This window comes from Stegostoma tigrinum, chromosome 14, assembly GCF_030684315.1.
Source record: "Stegostoma tigrinum isolate sSteTig4 chromosome 14, sSteTig4.hap1, whole genome shotgun sequence".
Taxonomy (NCBI): domain Eukaryota; kingdom Metazoa; phylum Chordata; class Chondrichthyes; order Orectolobiformes; family Stegostomatidae; genus Stegostoma; species Stegostoma tigrinum.
The window spans coordinates 8,087,825-8,108,439 of record NC_081367.1 but is presented as its reverse complement, the minus strand read 5'-3'; the positions used below and the strand labels follow the sequence as shown (position 1 = coordinate 8,108,439).

The window sequence follows — 20,615 nt, the reverse complement described above, 5'->3', positions numbered from 1 at the left end:
AAGGGATATCTACACAGGCAAGTCATTTTCAAACCTCTTCTCCACACATGTCACAGCGTGGGGTATTGACAAAAACCGAGGAGTAGATTACTTATCTTTTGGCATCTTGCACAGATGAACGGAGAAAACTATTTTACACAATCAAGGAGGTCATAGACAAAGTGTATAGGAGAGGCTGGGACTTCTTCCATTGAAGTGTAGGAAGTTGAGGCATGACCTTATAGACATTTGTAAAATCATGAGGATTATAAGAGTAGGTGAATGACAGTTGTCTTTTCTATAGGGTGAGGGATTTCAAGACTCCAGCACATGTTTTTAAGGTGAGAGGAGAAAGTTTTAAAAAGGACTTGAGGGGCAACATTTTTACAGAGAGAGTTGGTTTGTCTGTGTAATGAACTTCCAGAGGAAGTGATGAATGCAGGTATAGTTGCAAACTTTGGGTAAGTACATGAATAGGAAATGTTTGGAGGGAATATGGGCCAAGTGCAGGTTGGTGGGACTAGTTTAGGTTGGGATTATGGCCAGCATGGATTGGTTAGACCAAAAGGTTTGTTTCCACACTGTATGACTATGCCACATCATTTTAACATATGGTTAGCATTCCAAAATAGCTGACAAATGTATACCTGTGTCTAAAGATGTGTATTTGCATTTGAACCAGCAAAGGAGTTTGGTTAATAATGAGGAGCTTCACCATCTTGTCTTCATCTTCCACCTCTTCTTTTTGGAAGAAATGTCTGTCACTTTCTTTTGTGTAGGAGTGAGTGAGGGGCAAGTGGTCAGCGTCGGTGGAATAAATCTCCATCCCTGGAGGCAGTGTGTAGTTGTCGTCAAACAGCAGTTTTTTGAAAGGGTAGAAGAAGGGATCTTCATTGGGATCGATTTTCCAGAAATACTTCTCTTTGTATGTTTTCACTGGGATGGCAAGCTCTTTTGTGCTGGAATGGTAAAGTGGGTGATCCTTCACCGAAACAGCTCCCGGAATTTCGGTACAAAGCCGGATGAGGTGATTCCGGTACCACAGGCCCACATCTTGCCGACCATTAGGGTAGGTTAATACTCCAGGCCCAAAACGCTCATCAGCTTTATAAAGCCCCTAAATGGAAAAGAAAAATCCTAGGTTACCAGACAGCACAGAAATAAAATCAAAGTAAAGGCAAATGAGCTCTTTTGGCACTTCAACATTCTGCAGTTCTCAATGCAGAGCAGAATGGTGATACACAGCATATTGGAGTGGACCTCTTCACTGTTAAAGTCAGGACATTTGTTGCAAATTAAAGCTTGAACAAAATTGAGTCATATATTTATCATCAAATAGCAAAGTGCATTGGCTGGGAACTTCCATGCAGCTACACCTACTGCTACCCATTTGAGCTTTCCTGGAATCTCAGTGAGACTGGGTTTTTCAGATAGTGAACAGTAATGGAAACCTTCACTGTGCACTGCTCTAACCCAGAACATGTAGTCCAAATGCTGCACCCTTACTTTATTCTGCTGAATGCAAAGACCAAAGAACAATATAGCACAGGAACAGGCCCTTTGGCCCTCCAAGCCTGCACTAATATATTCTGCCCTTCCATACTAAAACTGTCCTCACTTACAGGATCCATTTCCCTCCATTCCCTTCCTATTCATGTATTCATCCAGATGCTTTGTGAATGCTGCTATTGCGTCTGTTTCCACTACCCCACTCCGGTGGCACATTCCAGGCACTCATCACCCTTTGTGTGAAAAACGTGCCTCACACATCTCTTTTAAACATCCCCCCTCGCACAACCCTCCATTCTGAAAAGCATCCTTCCTCTGCTACCCTCTGCCTCTTATGACTGAGCCAGTTCTGTATCCATGTTGCCAGCTCACCCCAATACCATGTGACTTCACCTTTTGTACCAGTGTTCCATGAGGGGACATTGTCAAGGCTTTACCGAAGTCCATGTAGACCCATCAACCACTTTTCACTCATCAATCATCTTCATCACCTACTCAAAAAACTTGATCAAGTTAGTGATGCATGGCCTCCCACACACAATAGACATGCTGTCGATTGCTAATAAACCTATTTACTTCTAAATGCAAATAGATCTTGTCCATAAGTATCTTTTCTAATAATTTTCCGACCACCGACATGAGACTCGCTAGCCTGTAGTTTCCTGGATTATCCCTGCTACCCTTCTTAAACAATGGGACTCCATTGGCTATTTTCCAGTCCTCTGGGACTTCAACTGTGGCCAAAGAAGATGCAAAGATGTCCGTCAATGCTCCAGCAATTTGTTCTCTTACCTCTCTCAATATTATGTGATAGATCCCGTCAGGACCTGGGGACTTATCTAAATAATACTTTTTAAGACACAAAACACCTCTTCCTTTCCAATAGAGACACGGCCTAGAAATTTAACTCTCCCTTCTCTGAGATCATTCTCTACCAATATCTTCTCTTTCGTGAATACCGACACAAACAATTCATTTACAGTCTCAACTCCCTCTTTTGGTTCCACACATAAATTCCGTCTTTTGTCCTTGAAAGGGCCAACCTTTTCCCTGGCTATGCTTTTGCTTTTCATAATGTGGAAAAAGCCTTGGGATTCTCCGATGAATGACATTTCATGGCCCCTTTTAATTTCTTATTTAAGTTAGAACATAGAACAGTACAGCACAGAACAGGCCTTTCAGCCCACGATGTTGTGCCGACCATTGATCCTCATGTATGCACCCTCAAATTTCTGTGACCATATGCATGTCCAGCAGTCTCTTAAATGACCCCAATGACCTTGCTTCCACAACTGCTGCTGGCAACGCATTCCATGCTCTCACAACTCTCTGTGTAAAGAACCTGCCTCTGACATCCCCTCTATACTTTCCTCCAACCAGCTTAAAACTATGACCCCTCGTGTTAGCCATTTCTGCCCTGGGAAATAGTCTCTGGCTATCAATTCTATCTATGCCTCTCATTATCTTGTATACCTCAATTAGGTCCCCTCTCCTATAGAACAAGTTCTTTCCTACTTTACTTATATACTTCAAGGATTTCATCAGACCCCATCTTCCCAGGTCTTACACATACTCTTTATTTTTTGACAAGTTGTAACATCCTTGGTCATGCAAGATTCCCATAACTTGCCATATCAATCCTTCATTCTCACATACTCCAATATGGATTTGCCTTCAAACAGCTGCCTCCAATCGGCACTTTCCAGTTCCTGTCTAATACAGTTGTAGTTTGCCTTCCGTCAATTTAACACCGTCTCCCGAGGACTGCTGTTATTATTAAGTATCTTGAAACTCATGGTATTATGGTCACTACTCCCAAAATGCTCCTCCACTGAAACTTCACTCACCTGCTGGTCTCATTTCCCAAAACCAGATCCAGCATAACCCTTTCCCTGGTTGGGCTGTTTACATACTGTGCCATTCTGCCCCACCCAAGCCCGTATCATGAAGTGAGTCCCAGGGGAAGTTAAAATCTCCTACCACACCAATAATGATGTAACTTAGCACATGCCGGCAGTGGGCTAAGTGCCTTGATGGACAGCTCATTTGCAATGGCATGTTTACTTAGACACTAGTGAGATTGGTAAAAACCAGAAGAACAGCGGAAGCTGTAAATCAGGAACAAAAACAAAGTTGCTGGAAAAGCTCAGCAGGTCTGGCAGCATCTGTGGAGGAGAAAACAGAGTTAACGTTTTGGGTCCGGTGACCCTTCCTCTGACCTGCTGAGCTTTTCCACCAACTTTTGTTTTTGTGACCGGTGAGGTTGGATTAGCTTGGTTGGCTGGGTGGCAGGCTTGTGGTCCGAAAACAGCATGGGTTCAGTTTCTACGCCTGCTGAAGATACTGTGAAGGGCTCTCCATCTCAGCCGCTCCTCTTCATCTGAGACATAGTGACCCTCAGGTTAGACCACCACCAGCCGTCTTGCTAATGAGAGAGCAATTCTATGGTCTGGTAGGACTCACTGTTCAATGATAGAAGACAACAGACACTTCTTCCAAAGATTAAGAACTTGTTTAGCATGCTTGCCTTCATTCCTTTGAGTAAAGGAGTTGGGACGTTATATTGAGGTTGTACAAGACTGTGGCGAGACCTCTTCCAGATTACTGTATCCAGTTGTGGTTGCCCTGTTACAGGAAGGACATTATTGAGCTGGAGAGGATTCGGAAGAGATTTGCCAGGATGTTGCCACGAATGGAGGGTTTGAGTTATAAGGAGAGACTGGATAGGCTAGGACTTTCCTCACTGGAATGTAGGCGGGTAAGGGATGACCTTATAGAGGAATCATAAAGGGTACAGATAAGTTGAATAGCAGATGTCCATTCCCTAGGTGGGGCATTTTGAGACTAGGGGATATATTTTTAAGGTGACAGGAGAAATATTTTTAAAAAAAGAAATGAGGGGCACCTTTTACACAGAGAGTAGTTTGTCTGTGGATTGAACTTCCAGAGGGAGTGGAGGATGCGGGTACAGTTACAAAGTTTGTGAATTTCACAAAGGAGGAGGAAAACAGCAACAAACTGCCATTCCTAGATGTCACAGTGGAGCGAACAGCCAATGGGGAACTTCAAACCAGCGTCTACAGGAAAACAACACATACGGACCAAATACTGAACTACAGGAGCAACCATCCCAACACCCACAAACGAAGCTGCATTAGAACATTATTCCAACAAGCCACCACACACTGCAGCACAAAGGAACTACGCAGAGCAGAGGAAAATCACCTATACAGCGTATTCAAAAAGAACGGGTACCCTATGAACACAGTCTGCCGATTTCTCAGCAACAAACCCAAACAAACAGACAAAACGTGCCCAGAAACCATAACCACTCTCCCCTACATCAAAGACATTTCCAAAATGACTGCCAGACTACTCGGACCCCTTAGCATCAGGGTAGCCCACAAACCCACCAACACACTAAAACAGCAGCGAATGAACTTAAAAGACCCTATACAGACAACAAGCAAAACGAACTTCATCTACAAAATACCTTGCAAGAACTGTGACAAACACTACATTGGGCAAACTGGCAGAAAGCTAGCTACCAGGATACATGAATATCAACTAGCCACAAAACGACATGACCCACTATCACTCGTATCCTTACATACAGATGAGGAAGGACACCACTTTGATTGGGACAACATATCCATCCTAGGACAAGCCAAACAGAGACATGCACGAGAATTCCTAGAAGCATGGCATTCCAACCGGAATTCCATCAACAAACACATTGATTTGGAGCCAATCTACCATCCCCTGTGAAAAAGAACAGGAAATGACATCACCAACCCAAGGAAACCTAAACACATAAACAGAAAGCAGGACATAACACCAGCACTTTGTCGGAGGCTCACTGATGATGTTACCTAGAATGGTGACGAAACGCCTGAAAACTAACCTTCCAGCTCAGCGAGCAAACTCACATCCAGAACCTCACCCTGAGCTACAAATCTTCTCAAAACTCGCTTGTACAGCAATCATATTTACAGTCTGCCAGTCCTCTGAGAACAATGACTTTTCTACTGACATTTTTGTATCACATTTATACCTTTTCGTCCCTTGTTGTCTCTTCACTAGCTTCTTCTGGTATTCATGAAAGGAATCTCTCCTCTCTACGCTTGTTTCATTGATAAAGGCATCACTGATTAAGCCAGAATTTATTGCCCATCCGTAGGTACCCTTGAGAAGGTGATGGTACATGGCATCCTGTACCACTGCTGTCCTTGGTATCTAGGTACACCCACAATGTTGAAAGGGGGGCAAGTTCCAGGATTTTGAGCCAGAGGCAGTGATGGAAACAGCGATATATTTCCAAGAGACCAGGGGTTCAGGTACATAATTCAATGAAGCTTGCATCACAGGGAAACAGGGCAGTTAAGAAGGCATCTAACATGCTTGCCTTCATTACTCAGACCTTTTGAGCACAGGTTTTTCTTCTATAACACGACAGCTGCATTCTTGTGCAACCTCGCGCTGTAGAAAATTGCACTATAGAAAAGCGCCGTACCTGTACAATTGAAAGTTCACGTAATCCAAGCAGTGTCCACTATTCATGAATCGCGTTACAGCTAATTCACATTAATGAAACACGGGTTATAGCAGAAATATCTGTAGAGGAGTTGGGACGTCATCTTGAGGTTGTACAGAACATTGGTGAGGCCTCTTCTGAAGTACTATGTGCAGTTCTGGTCACCTTGCCAGAGGAAGGATGTTATCACATTGGAGTGGGTTCGGAAAACAAGGATGTTGCCAGGAATTGAGGATTCGAGTTATAAAAATAGGCTGGATAGGCTGAGACTTTTTTCACTTGATCATAAGAAGTTGACATTATAAAATCATGAAGGACATAGACGAGGTGAATATCAAAGGTCTTTTCCCCAAGGTGGAGGAGTTCAAAACTAGGGGGCATATTATTAAGGTGAGAAGAGAAAGATCTAAAAAGGACGTGAGGGGCAACTTTCTTACACGGGGAGTGGTTAGTGTGTGGAACAGACTGCCACAGGAAGTGGTGGATGTGGGTACAGTTACAATGTTTAAAAGACATTTGGGTAAGTGCATGATTAAGAAAGGCTTGGAGGGATATGGGCCATGCACAGGCAAGTGGGACTAGTTTAGTCAGGAACATGGTCGGCGTGGACAAGTTGGACTGAAGGATCTTTTTCTGTGCTGTTTGACTCTGTAAGGCAGGGTGGTGTTTGGTTTGGAGGAGAACTTTCAGGTCATGGTGTTCTCGTATATCTTTTGCCCTTGTCCTCTTAGGTGATAGAGGTCTTAGGTTTGAAAGGACCTGCCGAAGGAGCCTTAGCGTGTTGCTGCAATGCATCTTGTAGATGGTCCGCCTGCTGCCACTGAGTCAGTGGTAAAGGGTGTGAATTGTGACAGTGGTAGATAGAGTACCAATCAGTTAGAATGCTTTGTTCTTGATAATGTTGAGTTTCTTGAGAGTTGCCAGAGCTGAACTCCAGACAATTGGACTGTATTCCATCACACTCCTGTCTTGCGCTATATAGGTGCTGGACAGGTTTTTTTTTAAGATTAGATTAGACTAGATTCCCTACAGTGTGGGAACAGACCCTTCGGCCCAAAAAGTCCACACCGCCCATGCAGCATCCCACCCAGGCCCATCCCTCTGTGTCCCACACACCCCTGAACACTACAGGCAATTTAGCATGGCCGCTCCACCTAGCATGCACATTTTTTGACAGTGGGAGGAAACCCGAGCACCCGGAGGAAACCCACGCAGACATGGGGAGAATGTGCAAACTCCACATAGGCAGTCGCCCGAGGCTGGAATCGAACCCGGGTCCCTGGTGCTGTGAGGCTGCAGTGCTAACCACTGAGCTGCCCAGCTTTGAAGAGTCATAAGGTGAATTAGTTATTGTAGAATTTCGAGCTTCTGTTATTCTACTAGGCTGTTCCAGTTCAGTTTCTGGCCAATAAATGGATGCTAATCACGGAGTATTCAGTGACGCTAATGCTATTGAATATCACCATACTCGGTCAAATGCTGATTTGGTATCCTGGCAGCCCCTCTCACCAGAACCCCTGAGTCCAGCACTTTTGTCCATGCTTGGACCAAAGTTGTAATGATGTCAGGAGGGTTAAGACCTTTGTGGAACCCAAACTGAATGACAGTAAGCAATTCATGACTGAACAAGCGCTGCTTGACAGCACTGTTGACGACACATTCCTTCGCTTTGCTGATAATTAGGAGTAGTCTGATTGGGCGGGAATTGTTTGCATTTACTTTTTGTTGCTTTTTGGAGATAGGATATTCCTGTGCAAATCTCCACAATGTCAGATAGATTCTTTTTAATTCACCCATGGGATATGGATGTTGCTGGCTGGGACAGCATTTATTGCCCAAATTTAATTGCCAGTGAGAAGGTGGTGACGAGCTGCCTTCTTCAACTGTTGCAGTCCATGTGCTGTAGATAGACTGTCAATATTGTTAGAACCCAGCAAACAGAATGAATGGCAATATATTTCTAAGCCAGGATGTGGCTTAGAGGAAAACCTGCAGGGGGTGGTGTTTCTGTGTCTCTGCTGTCCTTGTCCTTCTAGACGGAAATGGTCGTGAGTTTGGAAAGTGCCAGTATTTTAACTGTATGGGAACAGCTTGGCTAGGGGCGCAGCCAGTTCTGGAGCATAGGTCTTCGATAGCAAAGTCCGAATGTTGTCAGGGGCCACAGCCTTTGCTGTGTGCAGTACCTTCACACATTTCTTAATACCATATAGAATAAATAAAAAGAGGCTTAAGATTGGTAGAGTTAACAAAGTGTGAAGCTGGATGAACACAGCAGGCCAAGCAGCATCTCAGGAGCACAAAAGCTGACGTTTCGGGCCAAGACCATTCGTGATGCAGGGGACCTCTGGGGGAGGACAAGATGGATCATTTACTCGGCTCTTCTGGCTGAAAATGGATCCAAATACTTTAGTCTTGTCCTCAATATTAATGGGGTGAACTTGTATTTGCAGATACAATCCTTTTTCAAAAAGCACACAATTTATAGACAATCCGTCAATGTGTCATTTTCATTTCCGTTACATTGATGACTGTATTGTCGCCGCCGCTTGCTCCCAAGAGGAGCTCGAACAGTTCGTCCACTTCACCAACACCTTCCACCCAACCTCAAGTTCACCTGGGCCATCTCCAGCACATCCCTCACCTTCCTGGACCTCTCTGTCTCCATCTCAGGCAACGAGCTAGAAACCGATGTCCATTTCAAACCCACCGACTCCCACAGCTACCTAGAGTACACCTCCTCCAACCCACCCTTCTGCAAAAATTCCATCCCCTATTCCCAATTCCTTTGCCTCCGCCGCATCTCTTCCCAGGATGAGGCATTCCACTCCCGCACATCCCAGATGTCCACGTTCATAAAGGACCGCAACTCCCCACCCCCGCAGTGGTTGAGAATGCCCTCGACCGTGTCTCCCGCATTTCACGCAACATGTCCCTCACAATCCGCCCCCACAATAGCCACCCAAAGAGAATCCCCCTAGTCCTCACATACCACCCCACCAACCTCTGGATACAACGCATTATGCTCTGACACTTCCGCCATCTACAATCCGACCCCACCACCCAAGACATTTTTCCATCCCCACCCTTGAATGCCTTCTGGAGAGACCACTCTCTCCGGAACTCCCTTGTCCGCTCCACACTCCCCTCCAACCCCACCACACCCGGCACCTTCCCCTGCAACCGCAGGAAGTGCTACACTTGCCCCCACACCTCCTCCCTCACCCTCATCCCAGGCCCCAAGATGACTTTCCATATCAAGCAGATGTTCACCTGCACATCTGCCAATGTAGTATACTGCATCCAATATACCCATTGTGGCTTCCTCTACATTGGGGAAACCAAGCGGAGGCTTGGGGACCGCTTTGCAGAACACCTCCGCTCGGTTCGCAATAAACGACTGCACATCCCAGTCGTGAACCATTTTAACTCTCCCTCCCATTCCTCAGACAACCTGTGCATCCTGGGCCTCCTGCAGTGCCATAATGATGCCATCCGAAGGTTGCAGGAACATCAACTCATTTTCCGCTTGGGAACCCTGCAGCCCAATGGTATCAGTGTGGACTTCACAAGCTTCAAAATCTCCCATTCCCCCACTGCATCCCAAAACCAGCCCAGCTCGTCCCCTCCCCCCGCTCCATCTCAAAACCAGCCCAACTCGTCCCCGCCTCCCTAACCTGTTCTTCCTCTCACCTATCCCCTCCTCCCACCTCAAGCCGCACCTCCATTTCCTACCTACTAACCTCATCCCGCCCCCGTGACCTGACAGTCCTCCCCGGACTGACCTATCCCCTCCCTACCTGTCCACCTATACTCTCCTGTCCACCTCTCTTCTCCTCTATCCATCTTCAGTCCGCCTCCCCCCTCTCCCTATTTATTTCAGAACCCTCTTCCCATCCCCCTCTCTGATGAAGGATCTAGGCCCGAAATGTCAGCTTTTGTGCTCGTAAGATGCTGCTTGGCCTGCTGTGTTCATCCAGCCTCACACTTTGTTATCTTGCAGTTCTCTCCAGCATCTGCAGTTCCCATCATCTCTGTCTTTTTGTGAATTCCTACTTTAGAAATAAAACCAGTCTGACTCCAAACCAAAACATAAACAGATTCTAAACAAGGCCTCACACCCAACATGCATTGTCTGATCTAAAATGTCACCTCTTCTTCACACTGATAAAACCTTTAGTTCTCTCAGGACTGTGACTTGAAACGAATTTGGAGGATTTACATATACATACTAATGAATTAAACCTTCTAACTGATTAAAGATTTAATAGCATCTTAGGTTTGTTTAGTACATCCTCATCAGTGTGACCCTTCACTTATAAATCAGTGACTGACACTACCTCTCTCACTCGCACCTGAAGAAGGATTAAGGCTCTGAAAGCTTGTGTTTTCAAATAAACCTGTTGGACTATAACCTTGTGTTGAGCGATTTCTGACTTTGTCCACCCCAGTTCAACATCAGCACCTCCACATCATAGAAGGCTAGAGCAGCATATGTCTGGGAACAGCACTACCGAAAAATTTTTCTCTAAGCTACACAGTATTCTGACTTGGAAACATATCTCCGTCATTTATCAAACACAAAGGATGTTGGAGAAACTCATCAGGTCTGGCAGTAAATGTGTAGAAAGAAACAGTTAATGGTTCGAGTCTGGTAAGAATCTTCTATAGATGCTTCAGACCTGCTGAATTTCTCCAGCATTCTCCGTTACTGTTACAGAATTCCAGTTTCTGAAGCATTATCTTTTTACACTGCCCTACATGGTTACTTTATCGAAACCTTGGAGCTTCCTATTTATTGATACTGTGGAGTAACTTCATCACATGAAGTATCATTATCAAAGGCGAAACTTGCTGTTATATTTTTAAGGGTAACCAGAGCTGGGTAATAAATACTGGCCTGGCTTGCAATGGCCATATCCAGTGAATATTGTGAAAGCACTATTGACTTGACTGCAAGTCACAGTAGCTCAGTGGTTAGCACTGCTGCCTCACAATCCCAAGAGCCCAGGTTCAACTCTACCCTTGGAAGATTGTGTGAAGTTTGCATGTTCTGCTTGAGTCTGTGTGGGTTTCCTCCCACAGTCCGTAGGTTTGGTGGATTGGCCGTTCAAAATTGCGTGCAGTGCTTGGGGATATACAGACTTAGTTGTGGCAAATGAGGAGTTATAGGAATTGGTTGGGATGTTCTTTGAAGGGTTGGTACGAACTCATGGGGCTGAATGGCCTGCTCCCACACAGTAGTGATTTTAAGTAAGATATCTCAAGCTTCTTTTCTTCCCTGAATGTTTGTAAATACCTGGAATGTAGAGCCATCCTTCATTTCTAAGGTCCCATATCCATCTTTTCGATCCAGGTAAAACATTCCTGTGAATTTGCTCCCATCTGGCCAAACATAGGTCCCATATCCATGTTGGTGATCTTTGTAGAAGCTCCCCACATAATACTGCAACAATAAAACACAAAGATTCCTGGATCACTGGGCTCGTCTCTGGGGAACGTGAGACGTGTACAAGTCTGATGAGTTGCGCCTGAGATGAGAAAAGGCTAACATCGCTGCAGGAAGGTTTTCAGGTGCTGCTGGTTAATTTGACAAGGGGATTGATATAGAGTGAAGATACAACAGCGGGGTAATGTACAGATAAGTACAGAATAAAAACCACATCAGTCTAAAGGACGGTGTGAATACAGTCCGGATAAAGTACAAGGGAATATGGCGAGGCTACGTGGCATTTATTTTAGTACAAAGGGTCATGCTAGTAAGGCAGATGAGTGAAGGGTCTTGATTAATGTATAGGGATGTGATATCATTGCCATCACAGAGGCATGTGTCAAATCTTTAGATGAGATTGGATGTTGGGTGAGGGTAAGAGTGTTAAGTAGTCATTCACAGGAAGGTTCCTCAGCTGATGCCACATGGATGGAATTTAAAAACAAAAAGGGGGAAACAACTTTCCTAGGTATGTACTATAAACCCTCAAACAAACAATCAAGGAGAGATAGACAGATTTGTAGGCGAATCCCAAGAAAAGTATAAAAATGCTAGGATAATAATTTTTGGAGATTTCAACTTCCCCAGGAATAACTGGGATAGACATGGTGCGAAAGGCTAGGGTAGGGGACTTCTTAAAATCTACCCAGGAGACCTTTTTAAGCTAGCATGTAGGAACCCTACAGAAAAGGGGCTGATGTTGGACATAATTTTGGGAATGAAAAATACACAGCAAATACATGGTAGATGTAGCAGGAGGTGAACATTTCGGTGATAGTGGGCATAATTCAGTAAGAACAGTGAACAAAAACAATTTCGGCACAAACCCTCCGAGCCTGCACTGACATGCTGCCCATCACAACTAAAACTCTTTCCCCATCCAGGGACTGTATCCCTCTATTTCCATCCTAGTCATGTATTTGTCAAGATGCCCTTTAAAAGTCGCTATAGTATCTGCTTCCACTATCTCCCCCAGCAGAGAGTACCAGGCACCCACCACCCTCTGTGTAAAAAATTTGCCTCATATCTCACCTTTAAACCTCACCCCTCGCACCTTAAACCTATGACCCCTGGTAACTGACTCCTCCACCCTGGGAAAAATCTACTGACTGTTCACTCTGTCCGTGCCCTGCATAATCATGTAGACCTCTATCAGGTTGCCCCTCAATCTCCAATATCCCAGTAAGAACAACCCAAGTTTCTCCAATTTCTCCTCATAGCTATTTCCCTCCATACATCCTGGTAAACCTTTTCTGTACCCTCTCCAAAGCCACCGCATCCTTCTGGCAGTGTGGCGACCAGAAGGGAACACAATATTTCAAATGCTGCCTAACTAAGATTCTATAAAGCTACAACACTACCTGCCAATTTTTAAATTCAGTGCCTTGGCCAATGAAGGCAAGCATGCCATATGCCTTGTTAACTACCTTCTCCAACTGTGTTGCTACTTTCAGTGACCAGGGTACCTGTACACCCTGACCCCTCTGCCTATCAGTACTCTTAAGGGTTCTGCCATTTATTGTTTATTTTCCATTTGGATTAGACATTCTGAAATGCATTACCTCACATTTTTCTGGATTAAAGTCCATCTGCGATCTCTCTGCCCAAGTCACCAACCGATCTATATCCTGCAGTATCCTCTGACAGTCCTGATCGCTACCCGAAATTCCACCAATCTTTGTGTCATCCACAAACTTACTAATCAAGCCAGTTACATTCTCCTACAAATCATTTTATATATATTACAAATAGAAAAGGTTTCAATCAGTTTTAAAGTAACTATGGATGAGGACAAAGATGGACCAGAATTGAAAGCCTAGACTTGAGTAAGGCCAATCTTAATAAGATAAGGCAGGATCTAGTTAAATTGGACCGGGAGCAGATAGTTGGAAAAAAAACTCTACATGATCGAAGTAAAAGGGTAAACTTGAGAATGCAAGGTCAACTTGTTCCTGCAAAGGTAAAGGGTGGGACCAACAATTCCAGAGAACCTTGGATATCAAAGGATGTTCATGACTGGGTAATAAAATATATTTCAAATATAAGATAATAAACGGAAGCTTATGGTAGATTCCTCAGCTTTAAAACATCAGATGCACAAGAGGAGTATAGAAATTGGAGGTGGTTGCTAAGAATAGAAATTAGGAACTCAAAGACAGAAAATGCAAAAACGCTAGTGGCAACATTCCCTCCAAGCTGCAGCGATGTGCATCTGCTCTGATGTTGCACACATGCCCATTGGCATGACCACACAATTTTGAAAGTCAGTGCTGCACACAGATCTCAGAGGTCTATACACTGGAGGAGAAAATCAGAGGAAGTATTGACCGCTGAGTAGCTTGAAGGAAGAGCCACGGGTGTTGTAGAAGTGTATCAGGGGCAAGAGATTAACCGGGGAAAGGTAGGTCCATTATGGACCAAAGTGCCAATCTGTGTGTGAAACCAGTAGATGTAGCTGAGTTTTAAACAAGTACTTTATGTCTGTATTCACCCCAGAGAAGGATGCTTTAGGTCTAAAGCTTAAAGTGGATAAATCATTGGGCCCAGATGAGATGTATCCCACACAGCTGTGAAAAGTTGTGGAGGAGATTGCAGGGGCTCCGCCATTAATTTTCAAATCCCACCTGACCACAGGAGGGGTGCTAGAAGATGAGAGGACAGCTAACGTGTAACAGTTATTCAAGAAGGGTAGTAGCATTATACCAGAAAACTACAGGCTTCTGAGACCAAAGTCCGTAATAGAGAAAGTATCGGAAAAAATTCTGAGCGATAGAATTAATCTCCACTTAATAAGGGAAGGAATAATCAAGAATAATCAGTATGGCCTTGTAAGGGGAAAATTATGCCTAACTAATCTGATTACATTTTTCAAGGAAGTGTCTGGCCGTGCAGATAAGGGTAGTACAGTTGATGTAGCTTACATGCACTTCAGTAAGACTTTAGACAAGGTCTCACATGGCAGACTGATTAAGAAGCTGACAACCCAGGGGATCCAGGGAAATTTTGTAAATATGTGCGTCTGGAAACCTGGGAATTTGGGACCATGAAAGCAGCGCTGGTCAGGGAACCAGTAACAGCACAAAGAGCCCTGAAGCTGAGACTGATCAGACCACATCACAATGGACAGGTTTCAGCACGTGAGATAACAAGGTGTAGAGCTGGATGAACACAGCAGGCCAAGCAGCATCAGAGGAGCAGGAAGGCGGATGTTTCAGCCTCATCCGCTTAGCCGAACTCGTCCTCACCATCAACAACTAGAACGTTAGCCTTCCTGCTCCTCTGATGCTGCTTGGCCTGCTGTGTTAGGTTAGGCAGAGCCAAATGGAACTTCAATGAATGAAACTAAAAGACTGAAAATCCAATATCCAAGATAGTTTTTAAAAGGAGGAAACTTGAAGGTACAACGATATTGCTCCAGGGATTAGAAAAGTTATCAGTGCCTACAAAGACTACTGTACCAACAGGGGTCAATGTCTTCAGCAACAGAAGGTGATAAAAATCCTTTGAAATCAAGACTAAAACTAAAATGTAAGTGAGATGTCAAAGTGTGGAGCTGGATGAACACAGCAGGCCAAGCAGCACCTTAGGAGCACAAAAGCTAACGTTTCGGGCCTAGACCCTTCATCAGAGAGGGGGGTGGGGAGAGGGAACTGGAATAAATAGGGAGAGAGGGGGAGGCGGACCGAAGATGCATAGAGGAGAAGACAGGGGGAGGGGAGAGTACAGGTGGGGAGGTAGGTATACGGGATAGGTCAGTCCGGGGAGGACGGACAGGTCAAGGAGGCGGGATGAAGTTAGTAGGTAGGAAATGGAGGCGCGGCTTGAGGTGGGAGGAGGGTATAGGTGAGAGGAAGAACAGGTTAGGAAGGCGGGCACGAGCTGGGCTGGTTTTGGGATGCAGTGGGGGGAGGGGACGAGCTGGGCTGGATTTGGGATGCAGTAGGGGAAGGGGAGATTTTGAAGCTTGTGAAGTCCACATTGATACCATTAGGCTGCAGGGTTCCCAAGCGGAATATGAGTTGCTGTTCCTGCAACCTTCGGGTGGCATCATTATGGCACTGCAGGAGGCCCAGTGTGGACATGTCGTCTAAGGAATGGGAGGGGGAGTTAAAATGGCTCGCGACTGGGAGGTGCAGTAGTTTATTGCGAACCGAGCAGAGGTGTTCTGCAAAGCGGTCCCCAAGCCTCCGCTTGGTTTCCCCGATGTAGAGGTAGCCACAATGGGTGCAGCGGATGCAGTATACCACATTGGCAGATGTGCAGGTGAACATCTGCTTGATATTGAAAGTCATCTTGGGACCTGGGATGGGGGTGAGGGAGGAGGTGTGGGGGCAAGTGTAGCACTTCCTGCGGTTGCAGGGGAAGGTGCCGGGTGTGGTGGGGTTGGAGGGGAGTGTGGAGCAGACAAGGGAGTCCCGGAGAGAGTGGTCTCTCCGGAAGGCAGACAAGGTGGGGATGGACAAATGTCTTGGGTGGTGGGGTCGGATTGTAGATGGCGGAGGTGTCGGAGGATGATGGTTTGTATCCGGAGGTTGGTGGGGTGGTATGTGAGGACTGGGCCGCTAGGGAACCCTGCAGCCCAATGGTATCAATGTGGACTTCACAAGCTTCAAAATCTCCCCTTCCCCCACTGCATTCCAAAACCAGCCCAGTTCGCCCCCTCCCCCCACTGCATCCCAAAACCAGCCCAGCTCGTCCCCACCTCCCTAACCTGTTCTTCCTCTCACCTATCCCCTCCTTCCACCTCGATTCGCACCTCCATTTCCTACCAACTAACCTCACTCCGCCTCCTTGACCTGACCGTCCTCTCCGGACTGACCTATCCCCTCCCTACCTCCCCACCTATACTCTCCTCTCCACCAATCTTCTCCTCTATCCATCTCTCTCCCTATTTATTTCAGAACCCTCTCCCCATCCCCCTCTCTGATGAAGGGTCTAGGCCTGAAACGTCACCTTTTCTGCTCCTAAGATGCTGCTTGGCCTGCTGTGTTCACCCAGCTTCACACTTTGTTATCTCGGATTCTCCAGCATCTGCAGTTTCCATTACCTCTGTAAGTGAGATGTATCTGAAAGCCAAAATTACCTGATTTCTGAAAAGCAGTTGGTTTCAAGGTTTCTGGGGATAAGTTGCATGACCCGCACGACCTTAGTTCGGCAATAGCTGGAATACTGTGTGCAGTTCTGGTCACCACAGTACAGGAAGGATATGATTGCACTACAGAGGGTGCAGGAGAGATTCACCAGGGTGGGCTGGTGTGATTCAGTTCTGAAGAGAGGCAGGGCAGACTGGGGTTGTTTTCCTCACACCAGAGAAGACACAGAGATGATCTGCTTGAGGTGTACAGAGTTATAATGATCATCGACAGGGTAGACATTTAAGAAATACTTCCAGGAACTCTTGAGACATCACCGCATACCAGGCTAGGAGCCAATTGTTGAAAAATGGGGTTAGAATTGATGGATTTTACATGACTAGCGCAGAGACAGTGGGCCAAAGGGCAAATCTTCATGCCAAAAACTCTAAGACTCTATGATTCTAAGTGGGGTTCAAGTACATTTGGCTGCCCCTCTTAATCTTTTGAGCACATTCACATCAAACTTTGTGAGATTTCTTCCCATCAGGATCTCATTAAACAGTTCACCTCATTCACTTTCCTTCCCACCTGTTAAAAACCTTGCCCTCAAACGTTTATCTGCCTCACCCCACCCCTCCACCTCAGGTTGACACACAAATGTCTGAAGCGCACCTCTTTTAAGCGTCGCAAACACAGAGAAATAAAAATGACTGTTTGATTCCAGAACCTGTTAGGGTAGCCGCGGCTGGAATGACGGAGTCCCGACTGCAAGTCAGTAAGTGGAGCGGCAGAGATTTTGTGTTTTGAACTGAAAGCTTTCGAAACGGTGAGAGCAGTGTGAGACTGTTTTGATCCACCCCCTTCCAGGGGCAGAAAACTAATCGTAAACCGTCAAGTTTCGATGTGATGGTTCAGAAGTGGGAAGTGTGTGAGAGATAGGGCATGGAGTGGGGGTGTCATGTAATGTTACCGTGGACGTTGAGCTGCCTGACATACCTCGCCGTTGGCCCACTGAAAGATCCCGTGTCCGTGTTTCAGGTTGCCCTCGAACTGTCCTTCGTACTTCCAGCCGTTCGGCCACTCCTGAAACCCCACGTCCACCGGGGAAGGCATCGCCGAGACGCTGGGCTCCGGGCTCGGCTTCATCTGCTCAGGGGAGTGCAGGGAGCCCCAGAGCGGACGCTGCTGCTGACTGGGCTCCGGGCTGACCTGCCCGGGGCTGGGGCTAACCGCGGAGCTCATTGGTCTTGGGGAGGGGGTAAAAGGGGGCAGAGGGGAGGGGAAGGAGAGCTGCCCTCCCACACTCACTCACTCAGTGAATGAAGCGGCCACCAAGGATACAAACAAACCCTCCATCACCCGGGCAACGGGCTGGATACAGACCGGGGACTGAGCGTGGGCACTGACTGCGGGAATACTGCCCGGTTAGCTGGTACACACCGGGAATGCTGCTATATGCACCAGGAATGCTGCTACACGCACCGGGAATGTTGTTACACTCTGGGAATGCTGTTACACACCGAGAATCTGGAGATACACACTGGGAATGCTGCTATATACTCTGAGAATGCTGCTATGTAAACTGGGAATGTTGTTACATACCGGGAATCTTTTGATAGACACTGGGAATGCAGAGGTACACACTGGGAATGCTGCTATGTAAACCGGGAATGCTGCTATACACTAGGAATGCTGCTATACTTACTGGGAATGCTGCCATACACTGGGAATGCTGCTATACACACTGGGAATGCTGTTACACACTGGGAACCTTGTGATAGATACTGGGAATGCTGCTATATACACTGGGAATGCAGCTGTACACACTGGGAATGCTGCCATACACTGGGAATGTTGCTATACACACTGGGAATACAGCTATATACATTAGGAGTGCTGCTATACAAACTGGGAATGCTGCTATATACACTGGGAATGCTGCTATACACTGGGAATGTTGCTATGCGCACTGGGAATACAGCTATATACATTAGGAGTGCTGCTATACACACTGGGAATGCTGCTATACACCAGGAATGCTGCTACGCAAACTGGGAATGTTGTTACATACCGGGATTCTTGTGATAGACACTGGGAATGCAGAGGTACACACTGGGAATGCTACCATACACTGGGAATGCTGCTATACACACTGGGAATGCAGCTATATGCATTGGGAATGCTGCTATACACACTGGGAATGCTGTTACACACTGGGAATCTGATGATAGACACTGGGAATGCTGCCATTCACTGGGAATGCTGCTATACGCACTGGGAATGCAGCTATATACATTGGTAATGCAGCTGTACATACTGGGAATGCTGTTACAAACCAGAAATGCTGCTATGTACACCAGGAATGCTGCTGTACACATTGGGCTCTCTGATGATGGGTCTAGGCCCGAAACGTCAGCTTTTGTGCTCCTGAGATGTTGCTTGGCCTGCTGTGTTCATCCAGCCTCACATTTTATTATCTTGGAATTCTCCAGCATCTGCAGTTCCCATTATCTCTATGCTGCTGTACACATTGGGAATGCTGCTACATACCCTGGGAATGCTGCTATACACATTGGGAATGCTACCATACACTGGAAATACTGCTATACACACTGGGAATGTGCTATATAACCCAGGAATGCTGCTAAACACTGGGAATGCTATTACATGCTGGGAATCTGTTGATACACACTGGGAATGCTGCTATATACGCTGAGAATGCTGCTATGTAACCTGGGAATGCTGCTATACACCAGGAATGCTGCTATGCAAACTGGGAATGCTGTTACATACCGGGAATCTTGTGATAGACACTGGGAATGCAGAGGTACACACTGGGAATGCTACCTTACACTGGGAATGCTGCTATGCACACTGGGAATGCTGCTATGTAAACCGGGAATGCTGCTATACACTAGGAATGCTGCTATACTCACTGGGAATGCTGCCATACACTGGGAATGCTGCTATACACACTGGGAATGCTGTTACACACTGGGAACCTTGTGATAGACACTGGGAATGCTGCTATATACATTGGGAATACTGCCATACACTGGGAATGCTGCTATACACTGGGAATGTTGCTATACACACTGGGAATACAGCTATATACATTAGGAGTGCTGCTATACACACTGGGAATGCTGCTATATACACTGGGAATGCTACTATATACTCTGAGAATGCTGCTATGTAAACCAGGAATGCCGCTATACACCAGGAATGCTGCTGTACAAACTGGAAATGCTGCCATGCACTGGGAATGCTGCTATACACACTGGGAATGCTGTTACACACCGAGAATCTTGTGATAGACACTGGGAATGCTGCTGTACACACTGGGAATGCTACCATACACTGGGAATGCTGCTATACACACTGGGAATGCAGCTATATACACTGGGAATGCTGCTATATACACTGGGGATGCTGCTATACACACTGGGAATGCTGTTACACACTGGGAATCTTATGATAGACACTGGGAATGCTGCTATATACACTGGGAATGCTGCTATACACTGGGAATGTTGCTATGCACACTGGGAATACAGCTATATACATTAGGAGTGCTGCTATACACACTGGGAATGCTGCTATACACACTGGGAATGCAGCTATATACATTGAGAATGCTGCTATATACACTGGGGATGCTGCTATACACACTGGGAATGCTGTTACACACTGGGAATCTTATGATAGACACTGGGAATGTTGCTATATACACTGGGAATGCTGCCATTCACTGGGAATGCTGCTATACACACTGGGAATGCTGCCATTCACTGGGAATGCTGCTATACATACTGGGAATGCAGCTACATACATTGGTAATGCTGCTGTACATACTGGGAATGCTGTTACACACTGGAAATGCTGCTATGTACACCGGGAATGCTGCTGTACACACTTGGAATGCTGCTATATACTCTGGGAATGTGCTATATAACCCAGGAATGCTGCTAAACACTGGGAATGCTGCTATGCACACTGGGAATGCTGCCATACACTGGAAATGCTGCTA

The 20,615-nt window shown here is 46.0% G+C and overlaps 1 protein-coding gene across 2 annotated transcripts in view; it reads right to left on the bottom strand.

The window, feature by feature from the left end:
* Positions 1 to 17,887, bottom strand: part of ankmy1 (ankyrin repeat and MYND domain containing 1) — a 91,720-nt gene extending 73,833 nt beyond the window's left edge. For both annotated transcript variants that reach the window (XM_048542483.2, XM_048542484.2), the window contains exons 1-3: positions 17,582 to 17,887; positions 11,319 to 11,465; positions 627 to 1,096 (exon numbers count right to left, since the gene is read on the bottom strand). In XM_048542483.2, coding sequence (XP_048398440.2) covers positions 627 to 1,096; positions 11,319 to 11,465; positions 17,582 to 17,827 — 863 coding nt within the window. In that variant the 5' untranslated portion in view covers positions 17,828 to 17,887. The remainder of the gene's footprint in view (positions 1 to 626; positions 1,097 to 11,318; positions 11,466 to 17,581) is intronic.
* Between the last annotated feature and the right edge of the window lie 2,728 nt (positions 17,888 to 20,615).